At 38.3% G+C, this 18,495-nt stretch overlaps 2 protein-coding genes across 4 annotated transcripts in view; one reads left to right on the forward strand and one right to left on the reverse strand.

The window, feature by feature from the left end:
- Positions 1 to 5,286, reverse strand: part of LOC114150454 (importin-13) — a 29,316-nt gene extending 24,030 nt beyond the window's left edge. The window contains exons 1-2 of one of the 2 annotated variants that reach the window (XM_028026851.1): positions 5,181 to 5,286; positions 4,704 to 4,790 (exon numbers count right to left, since the gene is read on the reverse strand). In XM_028026851.1, coding sequence (XP_027882652.1) covers positions 4,704 to 4,772 — 69 coding nt within the window. In that variant the 5' untranslated portion in view covers positions 4,773 to 4,790; positions 5,181 to 5,286. The other variant, XM_028026852.1, reaches the window with a different exon arrangement.
- Positions 5,287 to 9,234: 3,948 nt separating this feature from the next.
- On the forward strand, positions 9,235 to 16,785 carry LOC114150455 (uncharacterized). 2 transcript variants are annotated; one of them, XM_028026853.1, is made up of 12 exons: positions 9,235 to 9,479; positions 10,223 to 10,291; positions 11,754 to 11,796; positions 11,918 to 12,066; positions 12,592 to 12,673; positions 13,492 to 13,654; positions 13,761 to 13,834; positions 13,934 to 14,010; positions 14,094 to 14,194; positions 14,892 to 14,980; positions 15,060 to 15,206; positions 16,600 to 16,785. In XM_028026853.1, exons 2-12 carry the CDS (start codon positions 10,226 to 10,228, stop codon positions 16,752 to 16,754), a joined length of 1,146 nt encoding a protein of 381 aa, XP_027882654.1. In that variant the 5' UTR covers positions 9,235 to 9,479; positions 10,223 to 10,225; the 3' UTR covers positions 16,755 to 16,785. The 2 variants fall into 2 exon arrangements, with proteins under 2 accessions (XP_027882654.1, XP_027882655.1); XM_028026854.1 differs by having other exon boundaries at positions 11,972 to 12,066.
- Positions 16,786 to 18,495: the final 1,710 nt, after the last annotated feature.

Below are 18,495 nucleotides of genomic sequence, written 5' to 3' on the forward strand. Positions count from 1 at the left end.
CGAACAAGTCAAACTGGGTGTTAATAAGCTGAATTTCTGCAGAGAGCCTGGTATCACTTGTATCTGTACGGATGGAAACAGAGACACACTGTAGGTACCCATATATAGTAGAGAGCAGGTGCAGCATTTATAATATGCCTGCAGCTTTAACTTATTCATGGCTGGCAGGGTCTCTGTGCTCCGAAAGAAGAAAAGAACTACCTCCATTTTGTGCCCTTTAAAGAATAAACTTCACCCATATATAAACTTGGCTTTGATGTGCTTTTCCAGGAGACTATGGGGATTAATGTAAACAAAATGGTACAATTGAGCTAAAAATAAAATTTGTGGTAGCTTCCACTGTGTCTTTCAATGGATGATCATCACGGCGTCCTTTGAACAGGCATCCAGCTCCACTCTGGCCTTTCTCTAAATGAGGATGTGATTATCTCAGAGTTAAAAGAAGCAGCACATCATTACTGCAGTCCACTCTGTGACCGCAGACCCCTCCGAATCTAATCTGAAACAGTTCAGTGGGTCTTCTAAGGGTCATTATCAAAAACCAAAGACACAACACGGGCTGGTTAGTTCACTCCTTTAATCTTACAAAAATTCCCTTTTTCAACAAAAATAAAAACCACCGCCAGACATATCAAACATTAATATGACTTATTATCCTGTTCTTTCCACCAGTGCAAAGCTCTGCCCTGACACTCCTGAGTTTAAATGATTCTGATCTTTTTTTTATATAATAATGAGGAAAATATTTCCAGATAAATTGAAAATACAGCATATAAAATATTGCTTAGTTATAGTTAAATATCACAATTAACACATAACAGATACATTGTTAGTTTGTGTTAAATCATTAAATAGCTCACTAATGTATTGTAACTATAAAGGTCCTTAAGAAGCCTTTTTCTGCTAATTGATTATTGATCAAGACAACAAGCAAAAATCATTAGAAGGCTACCTAATGATATTTAAATGTCAAAGAGCATCAGATGTTTAAGTAAAACACATTCAAAACTATCTGGAAAATTAGAATTAGCTTCCTTAATTGAATCTCCAATGAACATTGTTGTTGAAGCAACTTGCTACCAAGTAGGTACGGGGCACAGAAGATTTTTTTTTGATTGGATTATGAAGTTCTGATGTGTCGAGCGTAAAATGTTATGGTCCTGTTCAGCAGATGATTTCCTAGATAATGTCTCTAGATTTGACTATATATAATCACACCTCTAACAAAATGACTGAAATTGGTAGCATAATAACGGCGCACCTTCAAAGAACACACTGTGAACGATAGAGAATAACGATGTATGCAGAAGAAGGGACAAACCAGAAGTGAGATAATGAACTATTTTTGTGTCAACTAATTATTCTAATACAAATGTAAACAGACACCAAATGACTCTAAAAAAAGAAAGGAAGATAGATTTTTTTTTACAATATAAAATCAATAAAGCTATTGTTTACATCCAAATATTCAGAAGAGGTCTCGTGACACGATAACAGGTTATCAGAGTTTTCCACTCATCCAACCTTCAGGAGTTGCCCTGTTAAGGCCATCACTGTGACGAAAACGTGACTTTGTGTTATATCTGTGTGAATAAAGGCCTTTAAGCATATCTTCATTAATAAAAGAAGGAATTATTTGTCTCAGTACGTGCGTAGGTGTTTGTTGACAGCACACGGACATAGAAAAAATTAAGAGTAGCATGATGTTGCCAATAGTGATGAGATCTGAGCCCAAAAGCAAAACAAATGTCTCATATCACTCTTATTTCTAAAGCTCGGCTCAATGGATAGACGGAAAGAATAATCTTGCCTTCTGATAAACATTTCAATTGACTTTAAATTCATTTTAGGAACTATCTTATAAGATATTAAAGCCACATTCACATTTTTTTCAGTCTTCCCACCATAAGTGCTCATTGTTTATTTATATTAGGAGCAAAGGCAAAGACCTCTATGTATCACAGAGACAAAATGACTACAGAGGCCACATTTAAAAGCTGTACTTAGCATCTTATATTAACTATTAGCAAGGTTAATATGGCTAGTATTACGAGAGCAGTCTGTGTATTTCCCAGTTTTACTATGAGACTTTCAAAAATCTGCCAACATCAAATTTTGTTCCAAGACAGAGGTTAAACGCTCCACTACTGATTCTGAATAGCAGAGGAGGTAAAAGTGTAAAGTCCAATCAGTCTTGAATGGACACTGATACTAATAGTGGCTCATTTTTAAAGCTTGCTGTGACGGATTGGAGACAATTGCAATGCGACACAAAGTGACCCACTGGCCAATCACCCCTGAGCAAGATGACGGACAGGTCAGACCGAGCATTATGCTGAACTGTACAGAAACTCCCTCAGGACCGAATTATAAAATCTCAACAGCGCAGTACAACCCAGGACTGACCTCTACATTTCCTCTGCAACACATTTTAGTATAGTGACAAATGTAAGCCGGCACACAACCCAGTTCTTTATGTACAAAGATACCAACAATGTGTGACTTTGTTTTAAAGGACCCAAAACCAAACAAAGAGTTTTCTGTTGGACGCAGGCAAACTCTGGGCCAGGGACCATCATCTCTGGCACCATGTAGACAATACTGTAACAGTGCATACTGATTCTATTTATTTTTTTAAATGTATTTTACTCTAAACACTGAAAGAGAAATGATAATGTCCCAGTGTAAAAAGAAAAGTCCTCAAAAGAGCCTCTTTGGGTTTTTACAATTTTGCTTTAACGTCATCCGATTAGTGATGCAGAGAGGCTATACCAATTATTCCTAAGGGCAATAACATCTAAAATTAAAAAAAAAAAAGTGTGTTGCAGGTTTCCTCATGAATAAAAATGAATCTAATAAATTCTGTAATTAAAAAAGTCCCTCTAGAATTCAGGTGGAAAAAATGTACATTGGGTTGTGTTATTTTGTTTTCCCCGATGGGGTTTATCAAAATCCAGGAAATGACAGATTTTAAGATGCAAAACAGATAGCTGTATAATAGCTGTAATAATAATAAATCCAACTCATCGAACACAACTTTTTCAGGCAAAACAACAATTACTACTAACAATAAATAGTTAAAAGGTTTTCCCAGAAATATTGCTAAACCCGGTGGTTGGGCACTAGGGCAGTTATTCATCCAGCAGTCCGTCGTGTTTTTGAGTTAATTTTCTTTAATTATGTGTCACTGGAAGATATGAAGATTAATATCTTGAACACCAGCTGTAAAGTTTTAAAAAATCCAAACACAAAAAATAAAAAAAACTTAAATAAGCAATGCTAAGCCTGGTGGGGGCACAAGTAAAGCCTGGTGGCCTGCCAGGCTTACATTACACTTTGGGAAACCCTGAATCCTATATGTAAAAAATGCAAACATACTGACACTGCCTGTTATGTTAATTCGACGCTTTCGACATGTCTCTATTTTATTTGAATTTAGTGCATCATGTTTCTTCCCCAGTGGCTTACAAATGTGACATTTGTGATTGTCGATATATACCAAGGGTTTGAAAAGTTGCCATATCAAAAATATCAAACCATTTTTGATGGTTTGATATGATTTTTGTTATATGGTTTAAAGTCTTTTTAAACGAATGTCAGTGAAAGAATTTTCTCCAGCCATACGGTGCACACAGCACATTGCTTGTCACCCCGACAGACAAAGCTTGTACACTTTTCTCTTGCTAATACAAAGACAAATATGGCAGTTTGTAAATGTTTTTGCGTGTGGAAAACATGGAGAGTCATGATGTGGAAACTAAAAATAGCAATAGCAGTCCCATGACTCTTAGGAAGTTAAAGCTGTCTCAGACCCACAGTTGGCAAGGTACAAGTGAAGGCAGACTAAACTGTCAGAAAATACAAAAATGCAATATTATTATACTAGTAATAATTATGTTATTTACAGAGCCAGGAAATATATAGAATATTCCATATAACATTATTATTACTGGAATAATTTTGTTACATTGTTTTATTTCTAGAGGGAAAAAAATCATAAAAAAATAAAACTATAATATAATTTTATGCATTCCTGTTTGTTGTTTTTGTTTTGTTTGCTAAACTCAATGGCCATTTTACTCAAGGTTACTCTGTGCTCTCATTTTCAAAAGAAATAAATCAGAATAAAACACAAAATCCCATACAGCTATCACACCTGAAACCAGATGCTAAATAATTTCCCCTGCAGGAATGTGCATCGCTCCCTCTGATCTGCCTTTAATCAGTTCTGTCGCATCACCAATCTCCTCAAGCCCCCTCCAGTTCCTCTGCTGGCACTTTCCTCACCTTTATCTTCCTTCATCAATCCTGCTCCTCCACTGAGCATCTCTCTCTCTCCCTCCCTCCCATCATTCCTTGGTATGTCCAAGGCATTGGCCGCCCAGAAGGGTAATTCATCACAGCAACCTGGCACTTAACAGGGCCGTGCAAACACACACACACCACTATACCTAGTGCCTCACAAGAAAAACACAAGACCCAGAGAACCACAGTGTATTGCAAGGACATGAGCTGATCACTTTAATTCCATATAATCCGTACATTACAAATTAAATTGCTAAATACATTTTTAAAAATATATCTATTATGTGGTCACATTAGAAATAAAGTTCCATTTTAAAAGTGAGACACCTTAAAACAACAGCTTTTTAAACTACCAGCATAATAATTGTTAGACAAGCTGTTGACATGTGAAGACTCACCTTCTCTACGTTTTCCACCGTGAAGTCCAGAGCGTCCTGTGTGGTTGCTATTCTCCCCGGCGTCTCCATATCTCCGCGGACACGGAGCTGTCAAACGGGTAAAGCGGAGAGAAGCGTTCACTTATTGAATTCCCGCTACAGATACTCACATTTCACTACTATATTCCCCACAGGAGCCTGTCTTACTGTTTTATTTTCGTTGCTTTAATTCGTATCTGGGCTTTAAGGATGACATGGAAACGCCGACCGGAAAGCTAACGCTTAGCCAGCTGTCGCTAGCCCTGCCACAGTAGAAAAACCACACTAAGCAAGCGGCTATGCTAACGCAAAGCTAACTAATATAGCAATGTAACCGGACACGGGCGCACACACGCAACAATCCGATTATGTAAACAGTCTTATTGTGACAACATAGTCAAAACTACGCAATGACAGTATGTTGTCTGAGGGAAGCTCAGAGGACTGTCATTTCCACACCTTTCTGTCCACCGACGGTATGAGACGATGCTGGCTGCTCCCTCCCAACCGCTTCTCCGTCACCAGGAGCTTTTTGCTGCATTCAAGAACTATGGGAAATTCTGTATTCGAAGATTTGGATACGTACTGATTCTTATATATATATATATATATATACAGTACAGACCAAAAGTTTGGACACACCTTCTAATTCAATGGGTTTTCTTTATTTTCATGACTATTTATAAGGCAAGAAATCCCACTTATTAACCTGACAGGGCAGGTTGACCTATGAAGTGAAAACCATTTCAGGTGACGACCTCTTGAAGCTCATCAAGAAAATGCAGAGTGTGTGCAAAGCAGTAATCACAGCAAAAGGTTGCTACTTTGAAGAAACTAGAATATAAGGGGTATTTTCAGTTGTTTTACACTTTTTTGTTTAGTGCATATTTCCACATGTGTTATTCATAGATTTGATGCCTTCAGTGTGAATCTACAATGTCAATAGTCATGAAAATAAAGGAAACTCATTGAATTAAAAGGTGTGTCCAAACTTTTGGTCTGTACTGTATATATATATATATATATATATATATATATATATATATATATATATATATATATATATATTGTGGAGGCCAAGTTAATGAACAGAATATTCAGTTACTGTTAAAACTTATTTGTTTAATTAGTAATTCAATAAGTGCATTTGTTGAGGTTTAGGTATCATTATTATATTGCACGTAGCTAATTTCATAATGTTTTATTGTGAATAAGTGTTTAATTTTATGCTTTATAACTTAATTGGCCATTTTGCAATTTATGTAAATGAGGTGTGCTACGCTGGAGCCTTAACGAGGGTGGGAGGAGAGCGGAGGAAGAAAAAGGTACTGCAAGCAGAATGGACAGAGCCACACTGTTTTTCAACCGTAGTTTTGTTTTGTGGAGATTTTTAGGAATTTGGTTGCTCTTGTAAAGGATGGCGCAAAAAACGGTGGAATAAATTTTTGTTTTACATCTTTACAACGGAGTGCTGTGGAAATTCTTATTTTCCTCTACAAACACACGAGTAAAATCAGCGAAATTAACCTTGTGGCAACACATATATATATATATATATATATATATATATATATATATATATATATATATATATATATATATATATATATATATATGTGTGTGTGTGTGTGTGTGTGTGTGTGTGCGTGTGTGTGTGTGTGTGTGTGTGTGTGTGTGTGGTTTAGGGGGTTGCATGTGCGTGTGAAGTGTAATGACGCACAGCTGTAATATGTGTTATGTTTATTTTCTAATTGACCAGTTGGTTAAACAGTTGAAAACAGCTATGATTTTTCCAGTGAAAAAGAATAAACAGGTGTTCAACCATACAAGGTTAGACATTGTCATTACATCCTCTAACAATTTATATAATGTGTCACTGCCAATTTCATTGGGACAATGTGGGGGGGGGAAATAAGTTTATCAGCTGCAAAGACATGATCTATTGTATGTTTTGCATGTCTAGTCAAAGAGGGAATGAGTAACTCTCCTGTTTAGCAAAAATATTTACTCTTTTAAAGTGTTTTCTTAATTATTTCTACAATTTTCTGGTTCTTAAACATATACCTCTCTTTATGTATGCAACATTATTTATATCTACGTGCAGATCATTGAACATTCCTAAATGAAGAATCAAACCAAACACCAAGACTAAAGTCAAAGAGATGTTTTCTTTTCTGATAAGCTACAAACAAATTACAGTTATTTTGAAGAATGAGCCTCTCTCTGGAGGTTCATTGTGCTTTGCTCAATAGCCAATGCATGTACACTGATACAGAAGGGCTCAACTACATTGCACAGTTCATTAAAATAATAAAAACATCACTGTTCCTATGTTCTTCAAGCACTTGATTAATGAACCAATTTGTTAGCTTCATTAAACACATAACTCGTGCGTACGTTTAATGTTTATTGCCTAATATCCATCACAAACACATATTATTTAGATTGTGTGTGTTTTCATTACTATTCAATATCCCCGTACACACCCTCTTACATTTTTGTAAATAATACTGTAAAGCATGCAGGTTCCTGCATATTTTTTAATTATACTGTTACTAGTATATTTGATGTCAATATTCAATTATATATAAGGACCCATTTTCTAAAGCATGACAGCTCCTCCTAAGGAGCCTGTTATAGTGCTAAATTGAAGCACCTTGCTTTTTATTGTGATTTTTAATTGTTACTGTCAGTTGTTATTATATTGCAGCATAAATGTAAGTAAGAAGGTTTCTTTGACCAAGAAAAGGCTTTGACTCTAATGATAGATGTTAAAAATACATATATATTGAGCAGAGGTTATGAAGTGTGTAGCAAAAAAAAATAAATAAATAAATTAATTAAAAATAAATTGAAAAAAATATATATATATGTCCTTCAATGTGGTGGCATGTAGACATGTCTAACACAAGCAGATTGTCTGGACAAGGCAAGGGCGCCCCATGTGGGTGAAACAATGCATTGCATCACGGTAGTATTCATTCATTCATCCATCTATTTTCTCACACCCTTGTTCCTAGTGGGGTCGGGAGGTGCTGGTGTCTATCTCCAGCTAACGTTCCGGGTGAGAGGCAGGGGTCACCCTGGACATGTCGCCAGTCTGTCACAGGGCAACACAGAAACAGACAGGACACACAACCATGCACACGCTCACACCTAGGGAGAATTTAGAGAGACCAATTAACCTGACAGTCATGTTTTTGGACTGTGGGAGGAAGCCAGAGTACCCGGAGAGAACCCACGTATGCACAGGGAGAACATGCAAACTCCATGCAGAAAGACCCCAGGCTGGGAATCGAACCCAGGACCTTCTTGCTGCAGGGCAACAGTGCTAACAGTGCAGCCTGGTAGTATTATATTTGGGATAAATAAATCATACCCAAGGGTGAATAATAAACTTATTATAACCTAAGAAACCACATTTAAATAAAGAATGATGGAACAGACCTGTTTCATTAACTGTAGAGCTGTGAAATCCTTTGGATAAAAAACATTTCAATATCAGAGGAAGATAAACTGAACACCATTCTGTGCCAGAAAGCTGGGATGAGTACATCACTGTGGAGGAGTTTTGGCCTGCTCTTTTGAAAATTGTTTTAATTTGGCCACAGTGGATGATTCAGAGCATGGACCACCTGTTTCAAGTCAAGCTATAGCATCTTAATTAGATTTAAGTCTGGATTTTGACTAGCCAACTCCAAAATCTTTGTATGGTTGTGATTTTTGCTGTTGTTCTTTTTATTTATTTAGTTATTTATTTTAGCCGTTCAGTGGTTCATTTACTGCTATGCTTCTAATCATTATGCCGCACAATCCAAGTGTGTTTGAGCTTAAAGTTGGAAACTGATGACTGGACATTCCCCGCCAGGATAGACAGCAGATTTCATGGTTCAATAAAACGAAGGAAATTGTCAAATTTACCTGAAGGAGCAAACCAGTTCCAGACCATTACACTACCAGCTCTATGTTTAACTGTTGACGTGCTCTGTAAGATTTTACATCACACCACACATGCCTACCCAAAAGTTGTTTTTTTTGTTTTGTCTATCAGAAATTTTACTCAAGTTTGGGGGATCATCAAGATTATTTTCAGCAAATGTAAAAGAGAAGCTTCTTGTTTTGTTTACTTATTCATTCATTTTTTTTAGCAGTGGTTTTATATGTATGCAGAATATAATGAATAGATCTTGCAGGATAATAGATAATATATCATTTTAATTCTACGATAGGCCGTCGCCATTTTGATTCAATTGAAAATACAATTTTGCATTCTCCACAATATTCATCTGAAAAACGAATGGATCAGCAAAATGTGGGAAAATACATATGGGTGTGTGTTTAGTAAGTATCCATGGCACACGTTTCAACGAAACACAGAAAACACATAAAAGAAGCTACATTTCTAGTCAGAACTAAAGTACATTCTACGGGTATTGGTATTTCATGTCTGCCTTGCCTACTCCGGTACAGTAGGTGGCGGTATACAGCTCGAAATTACACTGTAGTATGAAAACGCTAAATAGAAGAAAAACGAAGAAGAGTGAAGCTGGGAGTTCATTTATTCTGAGTGGTGACCCGCCGAAAGAGAGGAAGGATTAAGTGTCTCAATATTGTTCTGTGGATTTGTAGTTAAACTAACTTCTCTGCCATGCTACTATTTTGACTTTTATCTTCATGTTGCTCACGTAGCGAATAATTACAGCGGGGAGAGGAGTACAGTACTGAACCCCATAACTAAGAGTTGGATCCCCAATTGAGGTAAAAATAGAAAAATAAATAAAAGATAGAGGCTATAATATATAATTGTATTGCGTCTTACCTGTTTTTATTTTTGTTAAATGTGTTATGTTATGATACGTGTGTAACAATGTTGTAGCAGATTTCAGACCCCGGAGCGAAGCTGCCGTTACTTTCCAACCGCTGTGAAATAAACTTATTGTCTTTATAAGACAGTAAAATGCAGTTAAAATGTATCTAATTGATCAGCTATTACATGCCGTGACGTTAGTTATGCATAGTCACATTACAAACAAACGCATGTGTCTACAGAGGTAATTAGAGATTTGTTTGTGAATTTCTGCTTGTAAAGCCTCTTCTGTTGGAATAAGAGTTTGATTCTAAGGAATAAAAGTAACAATGAAATTGTGTTTTAAAACGTTATTTTTTTACCATGACCCAGTAAATGTTTCTGCCAAGGTCAGTTCAACTACACTCTCGTGTTATGAGATCTCTTGCTAAAGTCTATCACATTATTGGACAACTTGAATATCCAGGATCTTGGATTTCAACTTTAAATTGCAAAAAGGTTTTGCAACATAATCCTCCTTACAGTGTCAGAAAGCCTAACTCAGCTGTTGCATCAGAGCTGCAACAAATTGGGTCTCATGTTACTCCGCTACCGTAGCTTGACTACTATTTTTGATAGAAAAACCTTAAGGATACTGATCAATGATCAATTTGACTAATTACTTGTGATGTTTGACTTTCTGCTTCTATCTCAGGATATGAACTGGGACAGTCAGTTAAACTCCATCCTGTCTGTAGCCGACGGCAACGTCGCTAAGATGAGGGTGAGTACATTCAAGGATTATCCATTACTTTTTAATCAGTGTAGAATCTTCCTTTGGTTATGTTGACTCCTAGCGGACGTTTTGCTTCTGCTCTCAGTCACGCTATTGTCACCGTTAAGGAAGAATACACATTTCTCCTGGATGATTGCAGACCAATTCCTAATCTTCCATTTTATAGAAAAGAGTGTTTATCATCACCTACATATGTATATCTGTATATTTAATCCAAAACAGTTTGATTGATACGTACAAGTCTAGGTTTAGAACCAAGTACGTCACAAAAAGAGCCGTGGTTACAATAGTATAACTTGAAAATTAACTTTGATCGCTGTTAGAATTTTTATTATAACTTTTCTTGATCTTGGTGACGCTTTCGATACTCTTGATCACTTTGTGGCACTGTTCAAGCCTTGAACATCAATTTAGTTTAAATGATTTTGCTCTCAATTGGTTGTCTTCATATTTTACTGGAACAACATTTTTTTTGTCTTTATTGGTAACTTTGAATCCAAGAAAGATTATGTTATTAACAGTTTTCCACAAGGATGAATTCTTGGTCCTATTCGGTTTAATTTACTTTTCTTGGTCTTGATGACACACATCTGTGTATATATGTTTATGCTTACAACGGTGACCTTGTAAATAATCTTGTTGAATGCCTCACTGATGTCAAGTTTCTAAAGTTCAATGAGGACAAAACTGAGATTCGTTTTGTGCACCTTGATAATCTGAAAAACATCTGACTCCTTTGTTGGTTTAACTTATCAGCATCTTAAACCAACATGTCACTTTGGATAGTGACTATAATTTTATGAAACATAAAAGACATCCAAGGTCTGAATTTCATCACCCTAGAATCACATCCAAAGTCAGATCCCTTCCATCACAACCTGACTTAGAAAAACGGATTCATGCCTTTTATTTATTTTTATTTTGAGGTCTTCCAATAATTATTTTCGCTTTATACCCAGAATAAACTTTAGATCTGCTCTTGTTTTTCCCGTCATTATGCTCCTGTCCTCTGAAATTCTCTTTCATAAGACTTCAGATCAGTTTCTAGCTTGTTAGCCTTTAAAGCAAACTCGGAACATACTCGTTCTCTCAGAATTTTAGTTAGGCATATTTGGTTTCATAAACGGCATTCTACTTATTATGTTTTAACTATCTTCACTTCCTTCAATTTAGGTTTTTACCGGATCTCTTTTTTTTCAATAGTTGTTTTTATTCTACTTTCCTTTCCTAGCACATCGAGTCTTCATTTGTCAAATGAAAGGTGCGTTATAAACAAGTTTGACTCGACTTCTAATTTACAATTTTAGTGGCAAAACAGCAGGTGGCAGTAGAGCCGCTTCAAAGCCTCCAAACCAACTTGAGTTTTAAAATGGTTCGTGGCTTCTCGAAAATCAAATGAGAGTTTTGTTGTTCCCCCTTGTATTTCTGAATAGTTTTTGTGTGTCAACAGGAAAGACTGACCTCTGCTGGGAAATTCCCTGAAGGAGCAGAAGGTAGGTGAATTATTTCAGATTCAAAAGGGAAGTTCCCACCTGTTGGTTTAGCTTCCTTTTATTCAAACTGTAGTTGAATCATTTCAGATGACTTTGTTTTACCTTTGGTTCGCATTTGCAGTGAAGAGGAGTGGATTAAATTCACATTGGGACCCTCCTACTTCTTTCTGCACAGCGCGCCCCGACTACAGGCCTCCCTCATCTCTCCGTTCGGGTGTGCAGTGGGCTGACCTCGCTGCCATTCAGTCACAGCTCCAGATACAGAGTCAGGTGTGTGTCCGTTTCATCCTGTTACAAACACAAACCTCAGGTGTTTTTTTTTTTATGTGTATGACCAATACAAAGTCGCTCGGCATTGTGAGCTGGAAACAAAACGAATGAATGGTTTTCAATATGTTTAATGGTAAGAATCTGAAAGTGTGGCAGGGATTGGCTTTTCTTCTACTGCCACACTTAAATGTTTCAGATCATTCAACTAATTTCAATATTACCTGATTTAATACAACCAGACGTTTTCAAACTATGACTTTTTTGTGCTGTAACAAAACCGTCCGAAGAAACCTGAACTTGTGTGAAAAGTAACTGCTTTCTAAAGGTAATAACTATTTTTGCCACAACTGACATCAGAGTTTTTTTTCTTCTCCTCCTAAAAATAAAATTAGGCACATTACAGCATTTTGGAGCATCATGGGCTTGTTTTTTCTGTGTCGTTTGAGATTGTAACGTCTGAGTTGCTCACTACCTTCAAATGCAGCAAAATTCCTGGACTTTGTTTTTCCTGCTCTTGCTTTCCAGCTGATTGAGTCCTTCTCAGTGAAACTCAATGGCCTGGAGAGGGAGAAGCAGTCTCAGCAATACCACATCCAGACTCTGCAAGGTATCTCACTTCCACATCTACAACTTTTCCCCCGAATCTCCTACTCGATGCCATTATCTTCTTGTTCATACCACATGCAATGACTCGTTTTATTAGGGAGAAGTTGAAAACTTGAAGGTGTTGGAAGTAATTCCTGAAGCAATACAAGAGTTACAGTAATTATAAGTTACTAAAGTGTATCTATACGGATACTTTCACAAGTGGAAAACCCAAATGTAAAAATGATTGAGAACAGGGACATTTAAACATTTGAATGGAAGTTATTCGTTTTCATTTGTAAGGTTTTACCGATCACTTCCCATCTATGCCAGAGGTAGAACCACAGAGAGACATCATAATGTGTTAAACTATGTCATCATTTCTAAAGCACAATTTTGTTAAAGTTGACTAAAGTGAAAAAATGTAACTGCTGGGCTAATCAGTTATTCCAAATTGTTTTTTAGGTAAAAGTGTGTGTGCTTCTCCTTCCCGCTCCTTCACTTGACCAAGGCTCGCCCCACCTCTCCCCAGTGACAAGGGGCTTATGAGTGTTTTATGTTCTGTCACTGAGAACAAACTCTAAACACACAGCATGTGTAGCTGGCAGAAAAAGAAGCGTGGGCCTTTTTTTCTTTTGATTTTTGCAGCATCAGCAGCTTCTTTTACTGTGCAAAGGCACTTAGTATGTATTCACAAAAAGCCACATAACCATAACATGACAGTACCGCCAGTAGCTTAATTAGCACATGGCGCCCAACTGTTCTTCAGCAGAGGATGTATCCCACTATTAACTAAATTAGGACGTTGTTCTGATTTAACTCCATCGCTGGCTGTTGCAGAGGAGGTGCGGAGTCTTCGTGGGGAGCTCTGGAAGAAGGACAGAGAAAGGGCAGACCTGAGTTCAGACGTGGAGCGAAGGATGGAGCAGTGGAGGAGAGAGGTTGGCCGTGAGCTCAGCAGCCTTGCGAGGGGAAACGACTTGCGAGGCGACCTGAAGGAGAGGTGCAAAACTCCTGCAGCCGCCGCCTCAACGGATCGCACGAGGGCAACGACATGAACGTTTTTTTGCCTGTCAGTGCCGTGACATGCTTTCTGTCTGTTTCTTCAGCTTCGGCTCCAAGCTCGGTCGGGACGAGCTGGAACGCCTGCGGAGAGAGCTGGATGCGCTGAAAACACAAATGAGTGAGTCGCAGACACAACTGCAGCTCGGCTCTTAATTCATTGATTCAGCCGCAGAAAGGAAAAGCGCTCCTCATGTTTTCCCTGCTTTCCTTGTTAAAGGGAGACAAGAGGAGGACATGCATCTCCAGCTGACGGAGGCGAGGGAGACGAGAAGACAATGTGAACACAGCCACAAGGTAAGCACACACACACCTCTCTGTCTGCTTGAGGCTCGTTGCTTGTGTTGTCTCTGATCCTCAGCAGTTGTTTTGTTGCTCAGACGCTGGAGGAGCTGACAGGCAGCTGCAGAACACACAGCAGCGATCTGATGAGGACGCTCTGCCGCTATTCGCTCACTCAGCAAGAAGTGCATCAGATGAGGTACGAGGGAGTGTGTGTTTTCTTTTTTTCACTAATTCAATAGAATAGAAATGCCCTTTACTGTCCCACAAAGGGGAAATTGTGGTGCCACAGATAGAAAGGTTCACATAAAAAGCTCTTAAAGTGTTAAAAGTAATGTATAAAAAACAGGATTAACAGTAATAATAATAATAATATTGTACAAGACTATAACAAAAAATAATGTGCAGTTCTTAGAAATAGACGTATCGGATTCATGATCCAAGGGAGGTGCAACTGAGTCGGATCGCTTTTCCAAAAGTGCGCATGATGCGTATTGAACATTAAAAAAAAGATGTAGACTATTTACAATACAGCATATTGGTGCAGAAGAACAGACGTGCAGTAACAGTGGAAATATTATTTAAAGATGAGTAAGACCAGAGCAGATTGTCCAAACGCCTGCATGGATGTAAACACTTACATTGATTTTGCTGGAAGCAGTGATGGTTTTAAAGTCTGACAGCTGCTGGGAGGAAGGATCTGCGGTAACGCTTCTTTGTGTATTTAGGGTGCAGCAGTCTGAAACTGATCCAGTGAAACTTACGATTGCTTTTATCTTAACACAAACCACATCAAAATGGAGAAAAAGTGTGTGGGAAAAAAGCAAAGTTTTTGCATTCTGTGTGTGCTTTGTCTTTTTATTTTGCTTCACAAATGGCGTCGTCTCCTCCTACAGAACAGCTGTGTCAGAACTGAAGAGCGAAGTGAGGAGTCTCTTTCACCGAGGACAAGAGTTAGCATCTTCGCCGCAACAGCTCACATCGGGTTTGCCCCTCTTTTGTTCTCCGGTTCTTTGTCCCTCAGCACAACGGGCCTGTAACCGCAGTTATCGTTCGCTTTCTAGGGGACCCGCCGCTCCCGGTCCCTCGGAGCCACAGCAAAGGACTCACAGCTGATGAGGCGGATTCAGACTCGGAGGATTTCAGTCCGACCCCGAGTCTCTCGGAGATCAGCTCTGATGATCTGTCCTGGCTGGAGGACAAAGAGCCTGGTAGGAATTTACAGAAAACTATTCGCACTTCTTGGAGGTTTCCCACGTTTTGGACTGCAGTGATTTCATAGGAATGAACAACACTAGTAACTGTGAAGTGGAAGGAGAATCTTTGATGCTTTGCAAAATATTTACAAATATTTTTTTTAAAAAACAAGTATTTTAAAAAATTGACTAAATGATGCTGCCAATACTTATTATGATTCATATTTTGCAGGTTGTGGGTAAGAGGGATTAAAGTTATAACTTAAGTACAAGAACAATTGACTCACATGCCAGAACTGGAAAACACTGAGCAAACTGTACAAAGTTTTAATTAAATTATCGATACTTAAGTTGCAAGAAAGAGTAAGCCGGATTTATACCAAGATTAAGTTAACCACAGAAAGACATTTTTTTCTGAGTAGTTAACAACTGAAAGTAATTCATTTCGCTGGAATTTTGTCTGCGCGTAGCTTTTGCAAACCACGCATCCTTTTCTTTCCACATTACTGTCACTACTTTGTGTCAAATAGAATTCCAGTGAAACACATTGAGGTTTGTGGTTTCAACTTGAGGAAAACGTGGAAATGCACCCGGTGTCTCCTGGGGAACCGTACAGCTGAGCGTGCCGAAGCATTATCCGGGACAAGCTCATAAACCTGTTCTCACAAACAGCAGAACAGTTCGACCAAATGGTTACAGGGTGACGGATTTAAAAAAAATTTTTTAAGCAAGTTGGGACCTGTAGTTTACTCGTTATGCCTCCCCCGCACACCTGGCTCAGCCTGTCCGACTGATGCCGTTGGATTTGACTCACAAAGTGAAACAGAAACCTTTGCCTGCCAATTTTGCTTTTGTTTTAATAGAATTACTTTTGGCATCATGTTTGCCACTTTGAAGTCCGGTAAGGAGCTGTTTTCTCACCTAATGCTAATTGTACTCTACAATATTTAAAGGCCTGAGAAAGTCACATATATTAGGCTTTCAATATTTGACTAGAACTGTAAAATCCACACTTAATGACGTGCAGCAGCATAGGAATACGTTAAAAGTCCCGCCATGTGCGGATGAAGCTCGTAAGCGATAGTTTCCTGTCCAGCGGTCCTTTCTGGGATCGTTTAGTTTCCCGTCGGCCGTGTGCTGCTAACTCCTGAGACTTCCTGTAACGTTCCCGATAGAGATTACAATCTGTGCTGGAAATGTTTCCCACAGCAATTTGGGACCGTTAAATCAGAATAATTTGCATTCACACACACACACAGAGAGAGAGAGAGAGAGCTGGATAATAGTACTCAGTTGTTAGAAGGGGGAGGTAAAAAAGAAAAGAAACCTTTGAATCCCGATGACATAAACAGAGATAAGCAGTGACTTTCATTCACAAATTAACAGCTTCTTTTTTCGTCTCTGCCAGCTCCACGACGACGGAAACCCCGGAGCGCCAAGTCCACACGGAGCGACTTCACTGCTCCGAAATCAGACGTGGAGGATGACGGTGACGATGATCTCCTTAATGACGTGGATGTTTGCCCAGAATTAGAATCTGACCTGAGTCTGACAGACCTCTAATGGACTATGCTGGGAAATAAATTAAAAAAAATATATATATATTTTGGGCGTGCCGTGGTGGCGTAGGGATTAGCGCGACCCACATTTGGAGGCCTCAAGTCCTCGACGCGGCTGTCGTGGGTTCGACTCCCGGACCCAGCGACGTTTACCGCATGTCTTCCCCCCTCTCTTTCCCCCTTTCCTGTCAGCCTACTTCATAAAAACGGACTCTAGAGCCCACAAAAAGACCCCCTGGAGGGGTAAAAAAACAGAAGACATTTTTGTAATCTACTGGGAAGCAGTAAAAATAGCAGCGTTTAGATGCAGACTGAATAAAATTTGGCAAAAACAAACAAGCAAGCGTAAGGCTCACTTCCTTTTAGAGGCTCCATGAGAAAGGGAAAGAAAACGGCACAATCCACTCAGTGAAGCATGGTGGTGGTGGCAGCATCATGCTGTGCCAAGGCTTTTCTTCAGCAGGGACAGGGAAGCTGGTCGTTGCATATTCAGAAAATAACATTATGCCGTAAATGGCTAAAAAAAAAAAAATTTTGTGTTGATCATTCAAGTGAATTGGTGAAAAAGTATTCACATTTTCAGGGCCGCAATAAATTATTATTATTTTAGTAATCGATTATTGTATCGATTATTCTGACAACCAAGCAAAAGATAAAAAAATTGTGCAGATTTTTCATCTAGCCACTTAAGCCTTTTTTTTAATAAAAAACTAGAAATATATTGAAAGTTTTAAATATGCAAATAATTAAATTCATTTTTAAAATAAGATAAGAAATATTGTATTATCTAAAATGCAATTCCCAATTGCTAAATTAGTTGACGATTATTTCGAGAATTGATTCATTTGATTAGTCGTTTCAGCACTATACAGTTAACATAAAATTTTGTCCACTAAATTCTTGTAGATGTAGTCGACAGAAATTCATCATTAGTCGACTAAAACAAACAATTCTGTCGAAACACTAAGTAAAAATTTGCTGTCACAATTTGCGCTGTAGTTAAATGTAGGGCAGTCCTACCTGGAAACCGTAGATATTTTGTAAACTCCATTTGTGCCATACGGGAAAGCTTACTTTAAAACATTTTTAAATTCATGCCAAATTTATATGTCTGTGTAAGCTGTGGGGATTTCAGCAAATTATTCCCGATTCATGCCGGTTTGAGGTTCTGCCGGGACTTTGGCCCACATGTTCCAACAAATCCTGGGCTGTGGGAACCAACACGGGCTGGCAGCTGTTTAAAGATCGCTTTGAATGACCTCGGCATTCACTTGTTTTATAATGGTTAGTGATAAAGCATGGGAAACAGTGGGTTCCTTTTTTTTTTTTTTTTTTTACAATATTTGAACGTAAAGCCTCACTAATGGCACTGTTGTAATAGCTGCCGTAGCTTCCACTCACATGCGGCACCGACTACAGAAAAATTACAGGTCCTAACAGAGTGACAGGCTGATCGCTAAACCACATTGTTTGATTTTTCTTTTTTCGAGAGACGACTAAAAAGCGAGGTTTGATTATAGCTTGCTAGGGCGAAGTGGCGCTTTGATGTGGGCAACTTTGCTCAGGGCAACCGTGGGATCTGCATCGAGACAACTGATCTCTGGTCGTTTGCAAAGTCAAAAAGAAACTCCAAATTGCCCTAAAGTGATGTCTTTATTTGATCAGAAGATAAGAAGCAGCTATGCTCACTAATTAACACATAGACAGCTTTTTAATAGTCTATACATACATTAAAGAATCACAGA

The sequence above is a fragment of the Xiphophorus couchianus genome, chromosome 9, assembly GCF_001444195.1.
Source record: "Xiphophorus couchianus chromosome 9, X_couchianus-1.0, whole genome shotgun sequence".
NCBI lineage: Eukaryota > Metazoa > Chordata > Actinopteri > Cyprinodontiformes > Poeciliidae > Xiphophorus > Xiphophorus couchianus.